This window comes from Pelophylax lessonae (assembly GCF_965119305.1).
Source record: "Pelophylax lessonae genome assembly, chromosome: 1".
Taxonomy (NCBI): Eukaryota; Metazoa; Chordata; class Amphibia; order Anura; family Ranidae; genus Pelophylax; species Pelophylax lessonae.
In genome coordinates, this window is record NC_138768.1 from 263,091,911 (window position 1) to 263,110,806 (window position 18,896).

An 18,896-nucleotide genomic window follows, 5' to 3' on the forward strand; every position below is an offset into this window, starting at 1 on the left:
GACCATGCGGGGTTTACACCAAATGAGGTGTTTGTTTTGCTCTTTTATTTGATGTGAGCATTGAAGTTTTCCTGTCCGCCAATCAGTGGAATGTATTGTGTGACGCCAGTAGCTCCGCCCTAACCGTACCGTACCATTTCCTATGGCCCTACATCTGAAGCAGGACCAAGAATGGTGCGGTTTGGTTCGGTTGTATGGGCCACTTTCATAATGGAAACACTCAAATTAGCGTACCATACCGAACCGAACCGATGCGCTCAGTGGAAATGAGGCAATTGATAACCACTCCTGGACAGGGCCTTTTTCTGACACTTGTTGTTTACAAGTTAAAATTTGTTTTTGTTTTTTTTTTTGCTAGACAATTACTTAGAACCCCAAAACATTATATATATTTTTTTAGCAGAGACCCTAGAGAATAAAATGGAGATCGTTGCAATACTTTTTATCACACCGTATTTGCGCACCGGTTTTACAAATGCAATTTTTTGGGGAAAAAATTTACTTTTTTTTAATTAAAAATAAGAAAACAGTAAAGCTAGCCCAATTTTTTTCTATAATATGAAAGATAATGTTAAGCCAAGTAAATAGATACCCAACATGTCATGCTTCAAAATTGCACATGCCTGTGGAATGGCGACAAACATTGGAACTTAAAAAATCCCCATAGGCGACACTTTTCTACAGGTTACCAGTTTAGAGTTACAGAGGAGGTCTAGAGCTCAAATCACGATGATACCTCACATTTGTGGTTTGAACACCGTTTACATATGTGGGCACGACTTGCGTTTGCATTCACTTCTGCGCGCAAGCTAATGAGAAGGGGGCGCTTTACATTTTTTTTTCCTATTTATTTTATCTTTTATTTTTACATTGTTTTTTTTGATCACTTTATTCCTATTACATGTAAACATCCCTTGTAATAGAAATAAGCATGACAGAACCTCTTTAATGTGAGATCTGGGGTCAAAAAGACCTCAAATCTCACATCTACGCAAAAAAAGAAAAAAAAGTAATTTGATGAAAAATTCGGAAAAAAATGGGCTCTTTTAATTCGTTGCTAGCAAGTGATGTATGAAGTCAATCCGGTCCTCCAAGGCTATAGAATCGAGTGAGGGCGATCTTGCCCTTACTCAACTTCCTGCCTGAGAGGAGAGTGGACCGGAAAGTTTTCCCCGCTACCGACAGGTCCGGTAAGTGGCGAGGGGCGGGGGGCACCTCTCCCGCCGCCCATAAGGGTAATCCTGCTGTGAATCCGCTGCTGGGACCACCCTTATGTTAAAGCAGACTGCCCGCCGTTTAAAAAATTACCAGGGTTATAGCAGCTATCTGCTGCCATAACCCCGGTATCTAACGTCAAAGTACCAACGTAAATACATGGTGACGGTCCGTAAGTGGATAAAGTATTGATTTCTTGTCCAGTCATTCTCTTCCGAAAGAAATAATAATTTCATAGTCAACAACTCATTTGATTGATATGCCACAGAGTGGATTTCAATTGATAGTTAAAGTGATTGTAATGTCTCTTTATTTTATTTTTTTTAAAAATAACATATGTTATACTTACCTGCTTTGTGCAGTTAGCTATGGAGGCACTCAAGCTGAGCTGCAGCTTTGTGTGTCCATTCAGACATGGAGCCACGGCTAGGCCTGCCACTTCTCTCTCTCCTCATTGGCTCACTGAGTTTGAGTGACAGCAGCGGGAGCCATTGGGTACAATTAAGTACAGCCCATGATACTTTTTTTTATTTGCACTAACACAATTTTTCAGGATAGGCTTTCGGGGTATACCCCCTTCTTTAACCACTTGCCGACCGCCGCACGACTATATACTGCGGCGGTCAGCCCCTCACAGGCAGAGTGACGTATCGGTACGTCACTAGCCTGGGAGGGTCTGGGGAGCGAGCGCAGAACCGTAGATCAGTGTAACTACACCTCAAGCCACAGCCAATCACAGTTAGAATCACGCCCCTAGGGACACACACAGCCCCTCCCTCTCAAATAAAGTTAACCCCTTCACTGCCAGTGTATTTTTACAGTAACAGTGCATATATATAGCACTGATTACTGTAGAAATGTCACTGGTAACCCCAAAAGTGTCAAAAATATCAGTCAAGAGTCCGATCTGTCCGCTGCAATGTCGCAGTACCGCAAAAAAAATCTCAGATCGCCGCCATTACGCGTTAAAAAAAAAAACAACAAAAATGACAAAAATCTTTCCCTTTGTTAGTAAACGCGATAACTTTTGCGCAAACCAATCAAAATACGCTTTTTGTGATTTTTTTTACCAAACATATGTAGCATAAAACAAATTGGATGAAAATGTTAAAAAATTTTGATTTTTACTTTTTTTTTTTTTGGGAATTTCATATAAAAAAATTTGAAAAATATTGTTATTTTTGCAAAATTGATGCTATTTTTTTGTTTATAGCGCGTGATCAAAAAATCGCACAGGTGATCAAATACCACCAAAAGAAAGCTCTGTTTGTGGGAAAAAAAGGACGTCAAATTCGTTTAGGTACAGCGTCGCACGACCGCGCAATTGTCCGTTAAAGTCACGCAGTGCCGAATCGCAAAATACCCCCTGGTCAGGAAGGGGGTAAAATCTTCCGGGGCTTAAGTGGTTAAGGTCCAAGCAGTACTGACTGTAAGAAGGGGGTACATCCCCAAAGATTTTTTCAATTGATATTAAAGAAATAATTGTAATTTACAATCCTAAATTATCAATCACATCTATGCTTCCACCACTTAATTTCATAATCTGATTGATCAAAATATGATCATATTCCTGAACAAAATATCTGCATCGATTTGCTGCCGATCAATGTAAAACAGCTGATACATTTCTACCCTTGCTGATCAACTTAGTTTGCCTGAATTCTATCTTAATCGATCAGAAGGGAAGTTTTGGCTATTTAATTATTTGCAGACTAAAACATTTTTTAATCAAATCGTACATCAATAGGATAAGGCCCCTTTTACACACTTCGTCCGTCGGATGGAGTCCGTTTTTCTCAGCGGGGGATTGATCCGCGGATCCCCCACTGAGCAGGAGGATGACAGCTGCTCTCCGCGCTGTGTGCGGAGACACAGCTGTCAGTTCCCCATGCATCTCTATGGGGGAAATCGGATGGGAACGGACCGTCGGTCCATTCTAATCCGATCCCATCCAATCTGATCCGCTGGACGGATGGAAAAAAGGGTTTCCATCCGTCCAGATTTGACGGATCGGATCGGATGTCAGCGGACATGTCTCCGCTGACATCCGATGCCCCATAGGGATGCATGGGGGGACCATACGGATCCGCCAATAAAACGGAAATCTGAACGGTCCGCCTGTGTGAAAGAGCCCTAACAAGATTTGAAGACTGCGTGGCCACCATTAATTATACTTTATGCAATTTCAAGACTTCTAAGAACAATTATTACTGACGAGTTACTATATATATATATATATATATATATATATATATATATATATATATATATATATATATAAAACAATGATTTTTACTAACATGCTGCACCTTGTGTCTCATTGTAAAAACTCTGTATATAGAGGCGATATAAATTCAATGGTGGCTGTAAATATCCATAATAGCAAGTCCTAAATTAGCAGAAGCTGTTTACACAAGCACTGGGAAATGGCTTTCAGTGAATTAAATTACTCAGCTGGGACTTTGTCCAGGGAAAATATCCCATGTCTTCCATCCAGACATTAATATATTTTTTATGTATCATGAAACTGCAGCATATATGCTAAAATTAGATTTCAAAAATAACAAGTATGTCATCTGTATTGACCTCTCCAAAACAAGATTTGGCCAACTCTTTCCTTCAGCTACAGAGTACAGAAAGGATGCATGTTATCTGCAGGCACTGAAATATACTAGCAGTAGTAGTATTATACTACCATGTGTGTGCTATAACCCCGCCATATAAGTAGAACTAGTGGTGGCAGGCCTACGTCTCACTGAACTATAGCAGGATACAGGAATACCTTGGAAAATTACTTAAAAAACTAAACTAAAAACAAAAATGGAATACATTTCAGATACTAGTCCTTGGTATGGTGGCTAAATTAGTTATCATTTTTCAAGCTTCATTTGCTTTATTTTCACCTGGTAATTCTGCACTGTGTGTCCTTATGGACTTCATGTCCCTGGGTGACTATGTCACTTCTCCACTGTACCTATGCACGGAGCAGTGGCAAAACTATCAGGGTCGCAAAGGTTGCACTTACGACCGGGCCCTGGCATTCTTCCACTCTTGGGGGCCCCAGTGGGGTTGCTGGCCGCAGGGCTCTGAGCTAAGTACGTCTCTCTCATACAGCTCAGAGCCTGCACTGACAGTTCCCCCTCCCTCGCACGGATGGGAGAAGAGAGAGCCAATCTGCTACTTCTTCTCCCATTCCTCTCCTTCTATGTGTGCACTGCGGGAAGTGTGAAGCTAAGCAGCTGAATTTGATCATTTACATGGGCACTGATAGGTGGCATTGATGAGCACTGATAGGTGGCACTTAAAGGCAGCACTGATAGGCAGCATTGATAAGCACTGATAGGCGGTATTGATGAGCAACACTGATAGGCAGCACTGATAGGTGGTATTGATGAGCACTGATAGGCGGCAGTGATAGGCACTGATGGGGCTGCACTGATAATCAGGGCACCGATGATCAGTCCTCTGATTATCAATGTAAACATTGTATTGACAGTCTTGCCGGTGTTGTAAAATTTTGTCGGACCCGTGAAAAAATCGGACCTCGTCACTTCCGGCTGGTGCGAGCCCTGGTGCGCATGCGCACAAGGTCCGAGGAAATTCTAAGACTTGGCGAACAGCTGATTGAGAGGAGGAGGGGCTGTGGAAGGACGCACACACCGCCGCGGGAAAATTGCTGTCAGGGGCGAACCAAAGCTGCTAGAGACCCCAAAATTATATCGCAGGTAGCCAAAACGCTCCCCTATAGCTGATATAAATTTGGGGTCCCGGGGATGAAAGGGCGCGGAGTAGTGACCCCGTGGGTCTCGGGGATGAAAGTACGCGGAGCAGTGACCCCGAGAACCGGGGACCACTGCTCCGCACCCTTTCATCCCCGAGACCCCAAAATTTTAACAGCTGTAGAGGAGCGTCTTGGCTACCTGCGATACAATTTTGGGGTCTCTAGCACATTTGGTTCGCCCGTGACAGCAATTTTCCCGCGGCGGTGTGTGCGTCCCACCTCAGCCCCTCCTCCTCTCAATCAGCTGTTCTCTAAGTCTTAGAATTTCCTCGGACCTTGTGCGCATGCGCACCGGGGCTCGCACCAGCCGGAAGTGACGATGTCCGGAATTTTCATGGGTCCGATAAAATTTTAGAACACCGGTCAACGGCTCTCCTTTCTTCACACAGACACAGTGTGGGAGGAAATGACTGCAGATAACCGACAAGTCTGTTTACATGTGATCAGCTGATCACACCGTAAAGGGATGCCGTGATTGGCCCTTCACTGTGATCAGCTGCCTCCTAAGGATAAAGCAGTCACAGAGCTCACTGGATTTGCGTCCCAGGGGGCAAGTGGGAGGCAGATATTTTGGAGGATGTCCATGGACGCCCCCCCAGAACTAGAAACCAGGGGCTTGAATGGAAGGGGGGGTTTCTTGCACCAGGGTCCAGAAGGTTCTAGTTACGCCTATGGCAGAGAGCCACAGTTGTTACTCTAGGCTGCTCTCCTTATATGGACTACAAACATATCTGTATTTCATCTCCATTAGATGGGAAGCAGAACAATTGGAAGTATACAAAAAATATCTAGGAAGTGCAGCTCATGGACATTGCAATTCTAGAAGGATTAGGCAGGTATTTTCTGTATTTGGTGAATATGTTACTAGCATAATAAAAGAAAATGAATGCAGCCATCACATCTAAGGCCTGGCAAGCTGCAATATACCGCATTTTTTTATCTTGGGTTTAGTTGACCATTAAACCAGGGGCCTCCCTAATATCCATGCATAATATTATTTTTTTTTTTTTTTTTTTTTTTTTTTTAGTATTTAGTCTATGGGATTGATTTATTAAAACTGGAGAGTGCAAAATCTGATGCAGCTGTGCATAGAAACCACTCAGCTTCCAGTTTTTTTTCTTGTTTTTTGTCAAAGCTTAAAGTGATTGTAAAGACTCAATTTTTTTTTCTTTAAAAATAACTACCATGTTATACTTACCTGCTCTGTGCAGTGGTTTCACACAGAACAGCCCAGATCCTCTTCTTGGGTCCCTCTTCGGTGCTCCTGACCCCTCCCTCCTGTTGATTGCCCCCACAGCAAGCAGCTTGCTATGGGGGCACCCGAGCCGACTCACAGCTCCATGTGTCTATTCAGACGCGGAGCCGCGGTTCATCTCCGCCCCCTCTCTCCTGATTGGCTACTGGCTTTTAATGACAGCAGTGGGAACCAATGGCGCTGCTGTTGTGTCTCAGCCAAACAGGAGGGAGAGTCCCAGACAGCCGAGACAGTCGTGCACATCACTGGATAGAGATGGGGCTCAGGTAAGTATTAAGAGGGAATGAGGGGGCTTCTGCATACAGAAGGATTTTAATCTTAATGCTTTGAATGCATTAGATAAAAAAAAACCTTCTGAATTTACAACAACTTTAACTGAACAGGCTGACGTTAAGCTGGATACACACTATACAACTTTTGTTGTTAGATTTCCTTTAGATTTACCGTCAACTATGTAGTGCAAGGGTCTGCCAGATTGCATACCAATTGAAAGTGTTTAGATTTGACCTCATATTATATGGTTTTGGTTAATCTAAAGGAAAAAAATCTAAAGAAAATTGTATAGTGTGTATGGCCTATTAGAAGCTGATTGGCTACCATGGACAGCTGCACCAGATTTTGCACTCCCCAGTTTTAGTAAATCAACCCCCATATGTGTATCTGCAGACAAACTGAACAGCAGAGAGGAGTGTGAAACAATAATCCTTTTACCATGAGCTATTCTTAACATTAATCCATTAGGTAAATATATACAACAGCTATACAAAAGTATCCATACGCTTTATACAGTGTAAGCCTCTCAAAAGCCAGGTAATGTACAATCACACATGGAGGAAACAAACATAAGAATAAGGGGATCACAAACCCTTTATAGAGACTTTGGATAATGGAGGAAATTGAGCCCAGTACTGCAAAGCTGTAAGGCTAGGTTCACATATATGTGGTTTCTGCATGCCGTGTTTATGTGGGAGCAGCAGCCTATTCATTTGAATGGGTTGCTGTACCTGCAGGAAACTCAGGAAAATAGGTCCCTGCACTTTATTTACATTACAGTCGCAGGGAAATCTTAACCGCTTGCCGACTGCGCACAGTATATTTACTGCGGCAGTCGGCCCCGGCCAGGCAGAGTGACGTAGGTCTACGTCGCTCGCCTGTCACTCCTTCCAGAGCCAATAGCGGGCGGGCGCGCGCCCGTTGAGGCGCGCGCCCGCCTCGGCTCGTTCACGGAGGAGTGCGGGAGTGTGACTGGCGGACCCGATGTCCGCCGGTCACACTACGATCGCCGGTACAGCGGGAGAAAGACAGAGCGGCTTGTGTAAACAAGCCACCTGTCAGTTCTCCCTGTGTAAAAGTGAAGATCAAACAGTTCTACTATGTAGAACTGTTGATCTTTGTTTTTACACTAGTAGACCTGTCCCTGCACAGTTAGAATCACGCCCCTAGGACACACTTAACCCCTCCCTGTCCAATACTGTTAACCCCTTCCCTGCCAGTGTCATTTTTGCAGTAACAGTGCATATATATAGCACTGATTACTGCAGTAATGTCACTGGTACCCCCAAAAGTGTCAAAAATGTCAGTCAAGGGTCCGATCTGTCCGCCGCAATGTCGCAGTACCGCAAAAAAAAAAATCGCAGATCGCCGCCATTACTCGTTAAAAAAAAAAACACCAAAAATGACAAAAATCTTTCCCTTTGTTAGTAAACGCGATAACTTTTGCGCAAACCAATCAAAATACGCTTTTTGCAATTTTTTTTACCAAACATAGGTAGCGTAAAACAAATTGGCCGAAAATTTTAAAAAATTTTGATTTTTACATTTTTTTTTGGGGGAATTTCATATAAAAAAAAGTGAAAAATATTGTTGTTTTTTCAAAAATTACGCTCTTTTTTTGTTTATAGCGCGTGATCAAAAAATCGCACAGGTGATCAAATACCACCAAAAGAAAGCTCTGTTTGTGGGAAAAAAAGGACGTGAAATTCGTTTAGGTACAGCGTCGCACGACCGCGCGATTGTCCGTTAAAGTCACGCAGTAAAAAATCGCAAAATAACCCCTGGTCTTTTAGCAGGAAAATCCTCCGGTGGTAAAGTGGTTAAGGTGCTTTTGAACCATATGATTTCCTGCACCCAAAAACTGCTTTTTCAGGTGCGTGGGGGTACCATTAAGAATTATCGAATAAATAGCACCAGGCTTTGACTGTGGGTGCGGGAATACAAACATTCCTGAACCTGCATATACAGTATCTCACAAAAGTGAGTACACCCCTCACATTTTTGTAAAAATGTATTATATCTCGTCATGTGACAACACTGAAGAAATGACTCTTTGCTACAATGTAAAGTAGTGAGTGTACAGCTTGTATAACAGTGTAAATTTGCTGTCCCCTCAAAATAACTCAACACACAGCCATTAATCTCTAAACCACTGGCAACAAAAGTGACTACACCCCTAAGTGACAATGTCCAAATTGGGCCCAATTAGTCATTTTCCCGGTGTCATGTGACTCGTTAGTGTTACAAGGTCTCAGGTGTGAATGGGGAGCAGGTGTGTTAAATTTGGTGTTATCGCTCTCGCTCTCTCATACTGGTCACTGGAAGTTCAATATGGCACCTCATGGCAAAGAGCTCTCTGAGGAACTGAAAAAAAGAATTGTTGCTCTGCATAAAGATGGCCTAGGCTATAAGACGATTGCCAAGACCCTGAAACTGAGCAGCAGCACAATGGCCAAGACCATACAGCTATCCAAAAATGACCTGATCTGTCAGGTCCCTAGCTAAATAAAACTGCTCATTCCCTGCAAGAAAAGTAGTATACCCTCCTAACTGCGGCCCGTGCCTCCTATCCCCATCTGTTCCAGCACAGCATTCTCTGCAAGTGTCTTCAGCATCCCTCCTCTGACCCCTATGTCACTACAGGACTCAATAGTGACAAAGGTGATAGGAAACTAAAAGCACGGCGAATGCTGTATCCGACACATTCATAATTTGGTTAGAGACCTGACAGGGTCTCTTTAAACTTGGTTGCTGCCCCAACATGTATGTAAAGGGGAGATGTAGATAACATCCTTAGAATGTGCAGTTGGCAGGGAGAGGTGGGATAGCTACAGCACTACCTATCAGTGTTGTTCCTTTGCTTGTCACAATGGCCCAGCAAACTATTTACCAGTGCTGAAGGTACACTATATAACCAAAATTATTGGGACGCCTGCCTTTACACACACATGAAATTTAATGGCATCCCAGTCTTAGTCCGTAGGGTTCAATATTGCGTTGGTCCACCCTTTGCAGCTATAACAGCTTCAACTCTTCTGGGAAGTCTATCCACAAGGTTTAGGAGTGTGTCTATGGGAATGTTTGACCATTCTTCCAGAAGTGCATTTGTGAGGTCAGGCACTGATGTGGACGAGAAGGCCTGGCTCGCAGTCTCCGCTCTAATTCATCCCAAAGGTGTTCTATTGAGTTGAGGTCAGAACTCTGTGCAGGCCAGTCAGGTTCCTCCACCCCAAACTTGCTCATCCATGTCTTTATGGACCCTGCTTTGTGCACTGGTGCGCAGTCATGTTGGAACAGGATAGGGCCATCCCCAAACTGTTTTTTGGGAGCATGAAATTGTACAAAATGTCTTGGTATGCTGACGTCTTTAGCCTGGGTTTACACTACTGCGATGCGGGAATTAGTGCGAATCTAAAGCGGGTCCCCGCATCGCATCTCCCTCACAGGCAGTTCACACAACCCGCTATAGGTGTCAATACAAAGTTGATGACACCCCCAAATCAGTTGGCAGATCGCAGTGTGAACTGTAAATTTGGACAGGATTCCAGTGCAGGAAAAAAAAGGTTCCTGTAGCATTTTCATGCGAATGCAATACAAGTTCACCCATACAAACTGTATGGCTGAATTTGCATCGCACAGACATCACATGTGATCTGCACAGCAATGCGATGTGAATCACATGTGCTGGCTGTGTTCGCAATAGTGTGAACCCAGGCTAAGGGTTCCCTTCACTGGAACTAAGAGGCCAAGCCAAATCCCTGAAAAACAACCTCACACCATAATCCCAGCTCCACCAAATGATTTGGACCAGTGCACAAAGCAAGGTCCATAAAGACATGGATAAGTAAGTTTGGGTTGAAGTAACTTGACTGGCCTGACCTCAACCCCATAGAACACCTTTAGGATGAATAAGAGCAGAGACTGTGAGCCAGGCCTTCTCATCCACATCAGTGCCTGAGCTCACAAATGCGCTTCTGGAAGAATGGTCAATGGTCATCAGAAGGGAATAGAGAGTCCAGTACTGTGATCAGTAGTCTTCCATCCTGATGAAGGGGATAAGCGTGGCTCCGAAACATTGCGATATGTGTACCGTGTGACCATGTGAATAAAGCTTTGGTCCCTTTTGAGGACTCCTTGGTGTGCTAATGACATTTCTTCATCAATCCCAACAATAAGCTCATGTCCTAATGATATATAGTAGCCTTTCCCAACCTATTACCCCAGAACAAACTGTGAAATCCTTTTAACCTTTTAATTAGATTGTAAGCTCTTCTGAGCAGGGCCCTCTTAATCCTCTTGTATTTTATTGTATTGTAACTGTATTGTCTCCCTCTAACATTGTAAAGCGCTGTGTAAACTGCTGGAGCTATAGAAATCCTGAATAATAATAATAACCTCTCCAGGAGCTCCCACCAGCATAAATTTATTGGGGGCCAGTGGAAAGAAAGTCCCCCTTAGAGTGATGGTCAGAATGCCACTCTAAGGCCCCTTTCACACAGGCGGACCGTTCAGATCCGCCTGTCCGTTTTTTTTTTGGCGGATCTGAACGGTCCCCCCATGCATCTCTATGGGGGATCGGATGTCAGCGGAGACATGTCCACTGACACCCGATCCGATCCGTCAAATCTGGACGGATGGAAACCCTATTTTCCATCCGTCCAGCGGATCGGATCGGATAGGATCGGATGAGAACGGACTGACGGTCAGTTCCCATCCAATTTCCCCCATAGAGATGCATGGGGAACTGACAGCTGTGTCTCCGCATACAGCGCGGAGACACAGCTGTCATCCTCCTGCTCAGCGGGGGATCGGCGGCTCGATCCCCCGCTGAGAAAAGCGGAGTCCGTTTAACGGACTGCTGTGTTAAAGGCCTTAGGGTCCTTTCACACGGGCTTTCTGCCCAGCGGACTCCGTTTTGCTCAGTGGGGATCAGGCGGATCCCCACTAAGTGGGTGGATGACAGGTCCATCTCCACTCTGTGTGCAGAGACAGACCTGTCAGATCCCCGCTCTCCTCTATGGGAGATCGGATGAAAACGGACCGCCTGTCCATTTTCATCCGATCCGATCCAATCAAATCCCCCAGACGGATGGAAAATAGGGTTACTATCTGGATTTCATGGACAGGATCGGATTGGATAGCAGCGGGGGTCAGAGGACATGTCACCGCTGACATCCGCTGCTTCATAGAGGTGCATGGAGCATCCGATCCACCTGAAAAACTAACAGGCGGACCTGATCGGAAAGCCCATGTGAAAGGGCCCTTACAGACAACTAAAAAGATCTTCCAGGTGGTGTTTGACCCGGAATGCTGCAGACACCATCAGATGGGAGGTCAATAAGCCGCAGCTCAAGGAGCCCCTAGCAAGCTCTGGTTGACAATGGCTGAGATAAACCTTTATCTGCACTACATGTCCTAGAACAGCTCCAACACTAACATGTCTTTTCCGAACAGGCAGCACCAAGATCAAAGCGCAGCCATCAATTACATTCTTTCCAATGACTGTGAATCAGAAAAGGCTTCAATGTGATTGGTTGCTCTGGGTTTCCACACTTGGCTGCGTGCCGTAGTGAAAACATTCTGGGTGTTACCCAGCTGCTGTCATGATGATACAACGTGGGAAGCAGTAGAGAAATGCAATCCTGCCAGTCAGACAACAATCACTGGCCGGATAATCAGGAACAGCAGTTCTGCCCAAAACGTGAAGACAAGTCCAACGATAACACATCTGACAGGCACAAACAATATTATTCCCTGCCGATTACCATCATTAAAAACACTGCCTCCCCTTCAAAAGGATTTTGCTTTTAATCTTGCCGTTATGTTTGTGCTTATGACAGGTATCCAAGCCTTTTATCCCTAGCTTCTGTATACTCCAGGGATTTTCCAAAATATCCAAAATCAAGAAACAGACTGGTATCACCTAGGAAGTTAAAAATCATTGCTGAGATCTGCATTGCTAAATGGAATAGGCAACAAAGCTCCTGTTCTACCACCAGCAGCACCATGGACACTCCAACCGACATCCTCACACATCGTTCAATGTAAAAAGTCTTCCACATTTCACTCCATTATTCAATTCTAAAGCCTGGTACACACGATGAGATTATCGGATTAATAATTGTCCGTTTTTTTGCTGCATGCTAGTCTCATATGGAAAGTGAAGAGTATAGCCCCGTACACACGTACCGATTGTCGGCCGTAAATATTCGGCCGCCGAACGATCGGCCGATTGTCAGCTTGTTAGTATGATGCTTCCGACAGCCGACAGCGCACTTTCGGCCGAATAGAATCTGATGTGCATGCTTTAAAATTTTTGTTGGCCGTCACCAGAACGGCCGATTGTTCGCCAGTCAGTACAGAATTCGGCCGACAGACAACAGATTTGCAAGACTGGGCATGCTCAGAAAAGAAAAAACACACGGAAAGGGCTCTTTCACACGGGCTTTCCGTGTGAGAGCTCCGCTGCGGTCCTTTTTTTTTTTTTTTTTCACGGAGCGGATGACATTTCTGTCATCCGCTCCGTAGATCCGCATATCATCCCATCCGTTTGCGGATGATATGCGGACCTAATGTAAGTCTATGGGGATTGCGGATGTCAGCGGATGACACCGCTGACATCCAATTTTCCTTCCTTTCCGTTTTTTGAACAGAGGAAAAATAGGGTTCTGTTCCATTCGAAAAAACGGAACAGAACTGAGGAAGGAAATCGGATGTCAGCGGATGGTATTCCGCTGACATCCGCAATGCCATTGACTTACATTATGTCCGCAAATCATCCGCAAAAAAATAGGATGATTTGCGGACATACGGAGCGCCCGTGTGAAAGAGCCCAAAGTTAACCATCACATGACATCACTTCTGCAGTCGGCTGTTGTTGGCCGACAAAATTCGTGTGCAGTCTTTTGCAGTTTTCAACAGACACAACAGCCCTGGACAAAAGACGGCCGATCGGTCGGCCGACGATCGGTACGTGTGTACGAGGCATTACTCCAACATATGAAAACTCTCGTACGACTGAATACAACTTCAGAAGTGATGTCATGTATTGAATTGGTTTGTGTGTATTCCTTTGTTTCCGAGCATGCGCAGTCTTGCTCTTTTTTTCAGATGAAAACTGCACTTAATAAATGAAAATCGGATGTTGTGTTCATGTGTGATAAAGATTTTATAGCCTAAACCTTCAGGTTTTGTCATCCGAAAAGTCAGAATCAGCTGTCGAAAGCACTATACCAGAGGTCTCCAAACTATGGCCCTCCAGTTGTTCAGGAACTACAATTCCCATCATGCCTGTGAATGTCTGAGTTTTACAATGCCTCATGGGAAGTGTAGTTCTGCAACAGCTGGAAGGCCGTAGTTTGAAGATCTCTACACTATACTAACAATCAGTTAATCGGTCGATCGTTCATTGTACAAACTTTTACTTCCAATTTTCTTACCGTGTGTATGAGCCTTTAGACTCAGGCACTAAGCACTTAAAGGCCCTGTTCACACCTGAGCATATTTCAGCTTGTAAAATGCTCATCTCTGAAGTCTCAAAACGCCCAACAAGCAAAATCCTATTCATATCAATGGCCCCTGTTCACATCTGAGCATTTCGTCGCCAGAAGAAAAATACCTGAAGCTCAAAAATGTATACAAGCTTCTTTTTTGGCAGATTACAAGCATTTTTGTTAGATGTCAATGCCTGCCTCCAAATACCTGCAAAAAGCCTGAAAAAAAAAGCCTGAAAAAATGCCTGAAAAAGGCCCAAAAAAACACCTGAAAATGATACACTCAGGTGTGAATGGAGCCAAAGGGTACGGTACGTACACCCAAACGATAAACTTCTATTATTGGCTCCCTTTGGTTCTCTTAAAGCAGAACTTCGCTCTCTCAATCAACATGGACTATTTTTAATCCTTATGATACATATGATATATATATGATATATATTCGCATGACGCCCCCAAAGAAACTTTTGTACCTTTTTTGGGCGTCATGCGACCCGCGATTTTGTTTGCCCGATGTTACCGCGATTCGGCAGGCGGAAATCGCGGCAAAATCGTAACAGCATTTGGGGTGCCATTGCAAATCAACGGCAACGCACAGGCGTCCTGCGATTTGCAATGATTTCCGGATCGTGGGCAGAATCGCGGTGATTCTGCCAGTGATCCGCTATGCCAACATGTGAACGTAGCCTGCCGCTGGTGATTTGTCTCTAGCGGTGGAATCGTCAGTCTGACAACAGCCAAGGAAACACCAGGCTGCAACACATAACATTTTTTGCTGGTGGGTTTCGATACATTGTAAGGTGACATCTGTCTACCTTTCTCTGTTACAATTTACAGGAACTTTAATATGAAGCGTTCCTACATCAGGCCTCCAAGCTATGCTATGTATAAGTGAGGAGCTCAGGCTGTAGACCTTTATCCCCAAACATTACTAATGTGTGTCCCATCATCCCCTCTTCACAGCCCATCCATTATACAAGCACTGAGTGATATGGCTGAAGGGCCCACATTCCTGCAATGACAACCAGGCTGCCTTTTATTTCTCATTATTTCTTCTATTACATGAAGGACTATTCAAAGCAACACAATCATTCTGGTCACAGGAAAAGAAAGACTTAGGATGTTGTCATCAGGCAGACCTAAACACATTGTCACCATTGTTATGTTGTATTATTAGATCTCTGTATTGTTCTTGTTATTTAAATACACCTACATTCTGTGTCTGGATACTGTCATCATAGGGAATATCATAATGGCACCTTGTAGCAGCTTATTATTAGGGAGGGCTCTGTTAGATGTTCAGTTCATAGGCTGTTCCCCCTCAAAGACTGACTCCGGATCCAGGTGACATTTTCCCCAACCTATGCAGGCCGCTATTAGGAACGTGCCATAGAAAGTTATAATGAGGTCACAATCCCCACGTCATGGACATGCCCATATTCCCAATTCTGCACAACATGTCTTCTATGAGAGATCTTACTATATATTGTATGTCATATATTAGGCACACCGTATCTTATATTATATATTCTGCACATATATCCTATATCTTATATACTCTGCACATCATATTCTATATTATATATTCTGCACACCATATCCTATATCTTATATTCTGTACAATATATCCTATATTATATATTCTGCACACCATATCCTATATCTTATATACTGTACAATATATCCTATATCTTATATACTCTGCACACCATATCCTATATCTTATATACTGTACAATATATCCTATATCTTATATACTGTACAATATATCCTATATCTTATATACTCTGTACATATATCCTATATCTTATATACTGTACAATATATCCTATATCTTATATACTCTGTACATATATCCTATATCTTATATACTCTGCACATCATATTCTATATTATATATTCTGCACACCATATCCTATATCTTATATTCTGTACACCATATCCTATATCTTATATACTCTGCATATCATATTCTATATTATTTATTCTGCACACCATATCCTATATCTAATATACTCTGCACATCATATTCTATATTGTATATTCTGCACACCATATAATCTGCAGTGCACACCATATCTTATTTCATATATTCTGTACACCATACCCTATATTATACATCCTATTGTAGTATATATCTTATATATTCTGCACCTATATCCTATATCTTATATACTCTGCACATTATATACTATATTATATATCTTATTATATTATTTATCCTATATATTCTGCACATGTATCCTATATCTTATATACTCTGCCCATCATACCCTATATTATATATCGTATTTTATTATTTATCTTATATATTCTTTGCAGATATCCTATATCTTATATATTCTGCACATTATATTCTATATTATATATTCTGCACACAATATCTTATATCATATATTCTGCACATATATCCTATATACTCTACACATCATACTTTTTATCATATATTCTGCACATCATATCCTATATTATATATCTTATTATGCATTTTCTATATTCTGCACATCACATCATATATCTTATATTAAAATTGTATATCCTATATATTCTGCACATCATGTCCTTTATTAGATATCTTCTTATATGTCTTACATCATATATTCTGCACATCAGATCTTGTTATAATCATATTCATTATCATCAGATCTTATATCCTATTTATATCATGAATCTTATCATATATTCTGCACATCATATGGTAATGGTATATATCCTATTATCATTATATCTGGTATACATTCTACATGGTATATTCTTCTTTCCCATGAATCCTATGCTATATTGCACACATGGCTTGGCATGTAGTGGTATAAGGTGATGTGCCATATGTTGCAGTGTATGTCCCTGATGGCAGCCCCCCATTGCCCGCTCTGATGATCAGCCTGTCTCTCCATAGCCGGCTGGGTCGCCTGGGTACCTGCCTCTCTCTCTCTCTTATGAATGGTCTATCCTGGCAATGTGTCTCCAGCATGATCTTACCTCCTTCTCATCTGTGGGGGTCCCAGGAGGCCGCAGAGGATCCAGCAGCAGCAGGAGGAGGAGGGGAGAAAGGAAAGAGACAGCAGGTCAGGTGTGGAATGATGTAATGTCCCCTCTCCCATGTCCCCGGGCCGCTCCTCACCTGTCTTCAGTAGCTTGCTCTTGTACCTGATGCTGGTACTCATGGTGTAGAGTAGAGGTGGATGGATGGATGGATGCGGGGAGCAGTGCGCTGGGGGATGCAGGCTGCCCGTCCTTTGTGCTGCTCCTCTACAATCCACTCCCAGGGATGGGGAGAGCAGGCTGCGGCTGCATTACTGGATCCACGGGCACCTACTATTGGCTAAGGCTGTCCCAGCCCACAGCGTGCAGCCAATGACGCAGAAGAAGTAGCCAGGCTAGGCCCGCCCCCGGCTGTCTGCTGTACGGTGCGGTGTCAGTGTGCGCATTCCCAGCGCTGACACGGTGACACACAGACATTGGGGACACACGTGTGATCAATCATACCATACAATCCCATGCCAGAGCTCCTCTCATCATAGCCTGACATGGCATCTCTCTAGTGCCTTTTATTCAGTTGTCACCCACACATGTTCTAATCCCCAGTGAGCAGATGATGGAGAATGGGATGTGACCAGACCAGGGCCACTTAGAGCCAATCTATTCATCCCCAACATAGGAAATCCCATCATAAGGCTGAAAACTGGGGGTGGTAGGGAGCATCGATCACTGCTGTCATTTAAAACGAAAAGCCATTGCAGGGAGTAGGAATGGAAATGTACAACAAAATACTAAGAAAGATGGGCAATTGGAGAGAGGATGATCACAATTATCACACCATAGAATTCATTAAAATTGCTCTCTTTATTGAACAGAAATATATATATATAAACACAAAACAAAGTATACTATAACTACATAGAAAGACTGGATAAAAGTAAACGCATATGTAGAAATATATTCCCATGGGGAATGCTGATACAGTGTATCTTATTAGATGTTACGGTCTCTAGATAGCACGGTCTAGCCGACGCGTTTCACAACAGGGCTTCCTCAGGGCCAGAAAGACCAAGGCAGACCGATATTTCCAGCTGCAATAGAGACCTTGGCAGACACATGCGTTGAGGGGCAGATTAGTGCAGGCAGATATATGCAAGAGGTTATATGCAATAGAATAACTGCAAATATGTAGATTTTGGGGGAGAATTCACAGTCGGTATCCTCTCAAAATTATCACGGGAGCCCCAAGATTACAGGCACCAGATACGTTCCTCGTCTAATATTGCATCAACGTAAATGGGGTCTCTGTTATAACCACTGTATACATGAGGCAGATGCTTGACAGAGTACACTTTATATATCCATATGTATTGGCCATATCATAGACCTTGCCATCAAAGTGAGGGACTCCTTACATCCATCTTTGTCACAGAGATCTGCCAGAGTAGGAAATGTATTGGCTGAGATAAGGCTCCATGGTCCCCCTGCTGAATGGGCCCTCCCACAAAAACTGGATCAGTATTTGGATGAGCTACGGCTCCCACACAGGAAGGATACATCTATACAGTGGTCAGTTCCAATTAGGGACAATCCTGCTATCACTACTACTCTATAGCTCAGTGGCAGACCGTCCATACAGGGCGCAGGGCCACCGCCCCCCTAATCTAGGCGCCCAGCCCCTAATCTACATGCAGGGCACCAGACACATGGATTCCAGTGGGTCTTTTTTTTTTTTTAGAAGCACATGATTAGAGCCTGAGGCTCTAATTGGCTTCAAAAAGGGTGGGCTCCGGATCCAGAGCACTGCACCCAAAGCCCACCCATTTGTGTGACATTAGGGAATTAATATCGCTAATGTCTCCCTGTTTCTCCTAACAGCCAATCAGGATGGGGGTTCTGA

At 43.5% G+C, this 18,896-nt stretch overlaps 1 protein-coding gene across 2 annotated transcripts in view; it reads right to left on the bottom strand.

The window, feature by feature from the left end:
- SEPTIN5 (septin 5) overlaps positions 1-17,318 on the bottom strand; it is a 136,029-nt gene extending 118,711 nt beyond the window's left edge. For both annotated transcript variants that reach the window (XM_082260337.1, XM_082260334.1), the window contains exons 1-2: positions 17,139-17,318; positions 16,997-17,007 (exon numbers count right to left, since the gene is read on the bottom strand). In XM_082260337.1, coding sequence (XP_082116463.1) covers positions 16,997-17,007; positions 17,139-17,181 — 54 coding nt within the window. In that variant the 5' untranslated portion in view covers positions 17,182-17,318. The remainder of the gene's footprint in view (positions 1-16,996; positions 17,008-17,138) is intronic.
- Between the last annotated feature and the right edge of the window lie 1,578 nt (positions 17,319-18,896).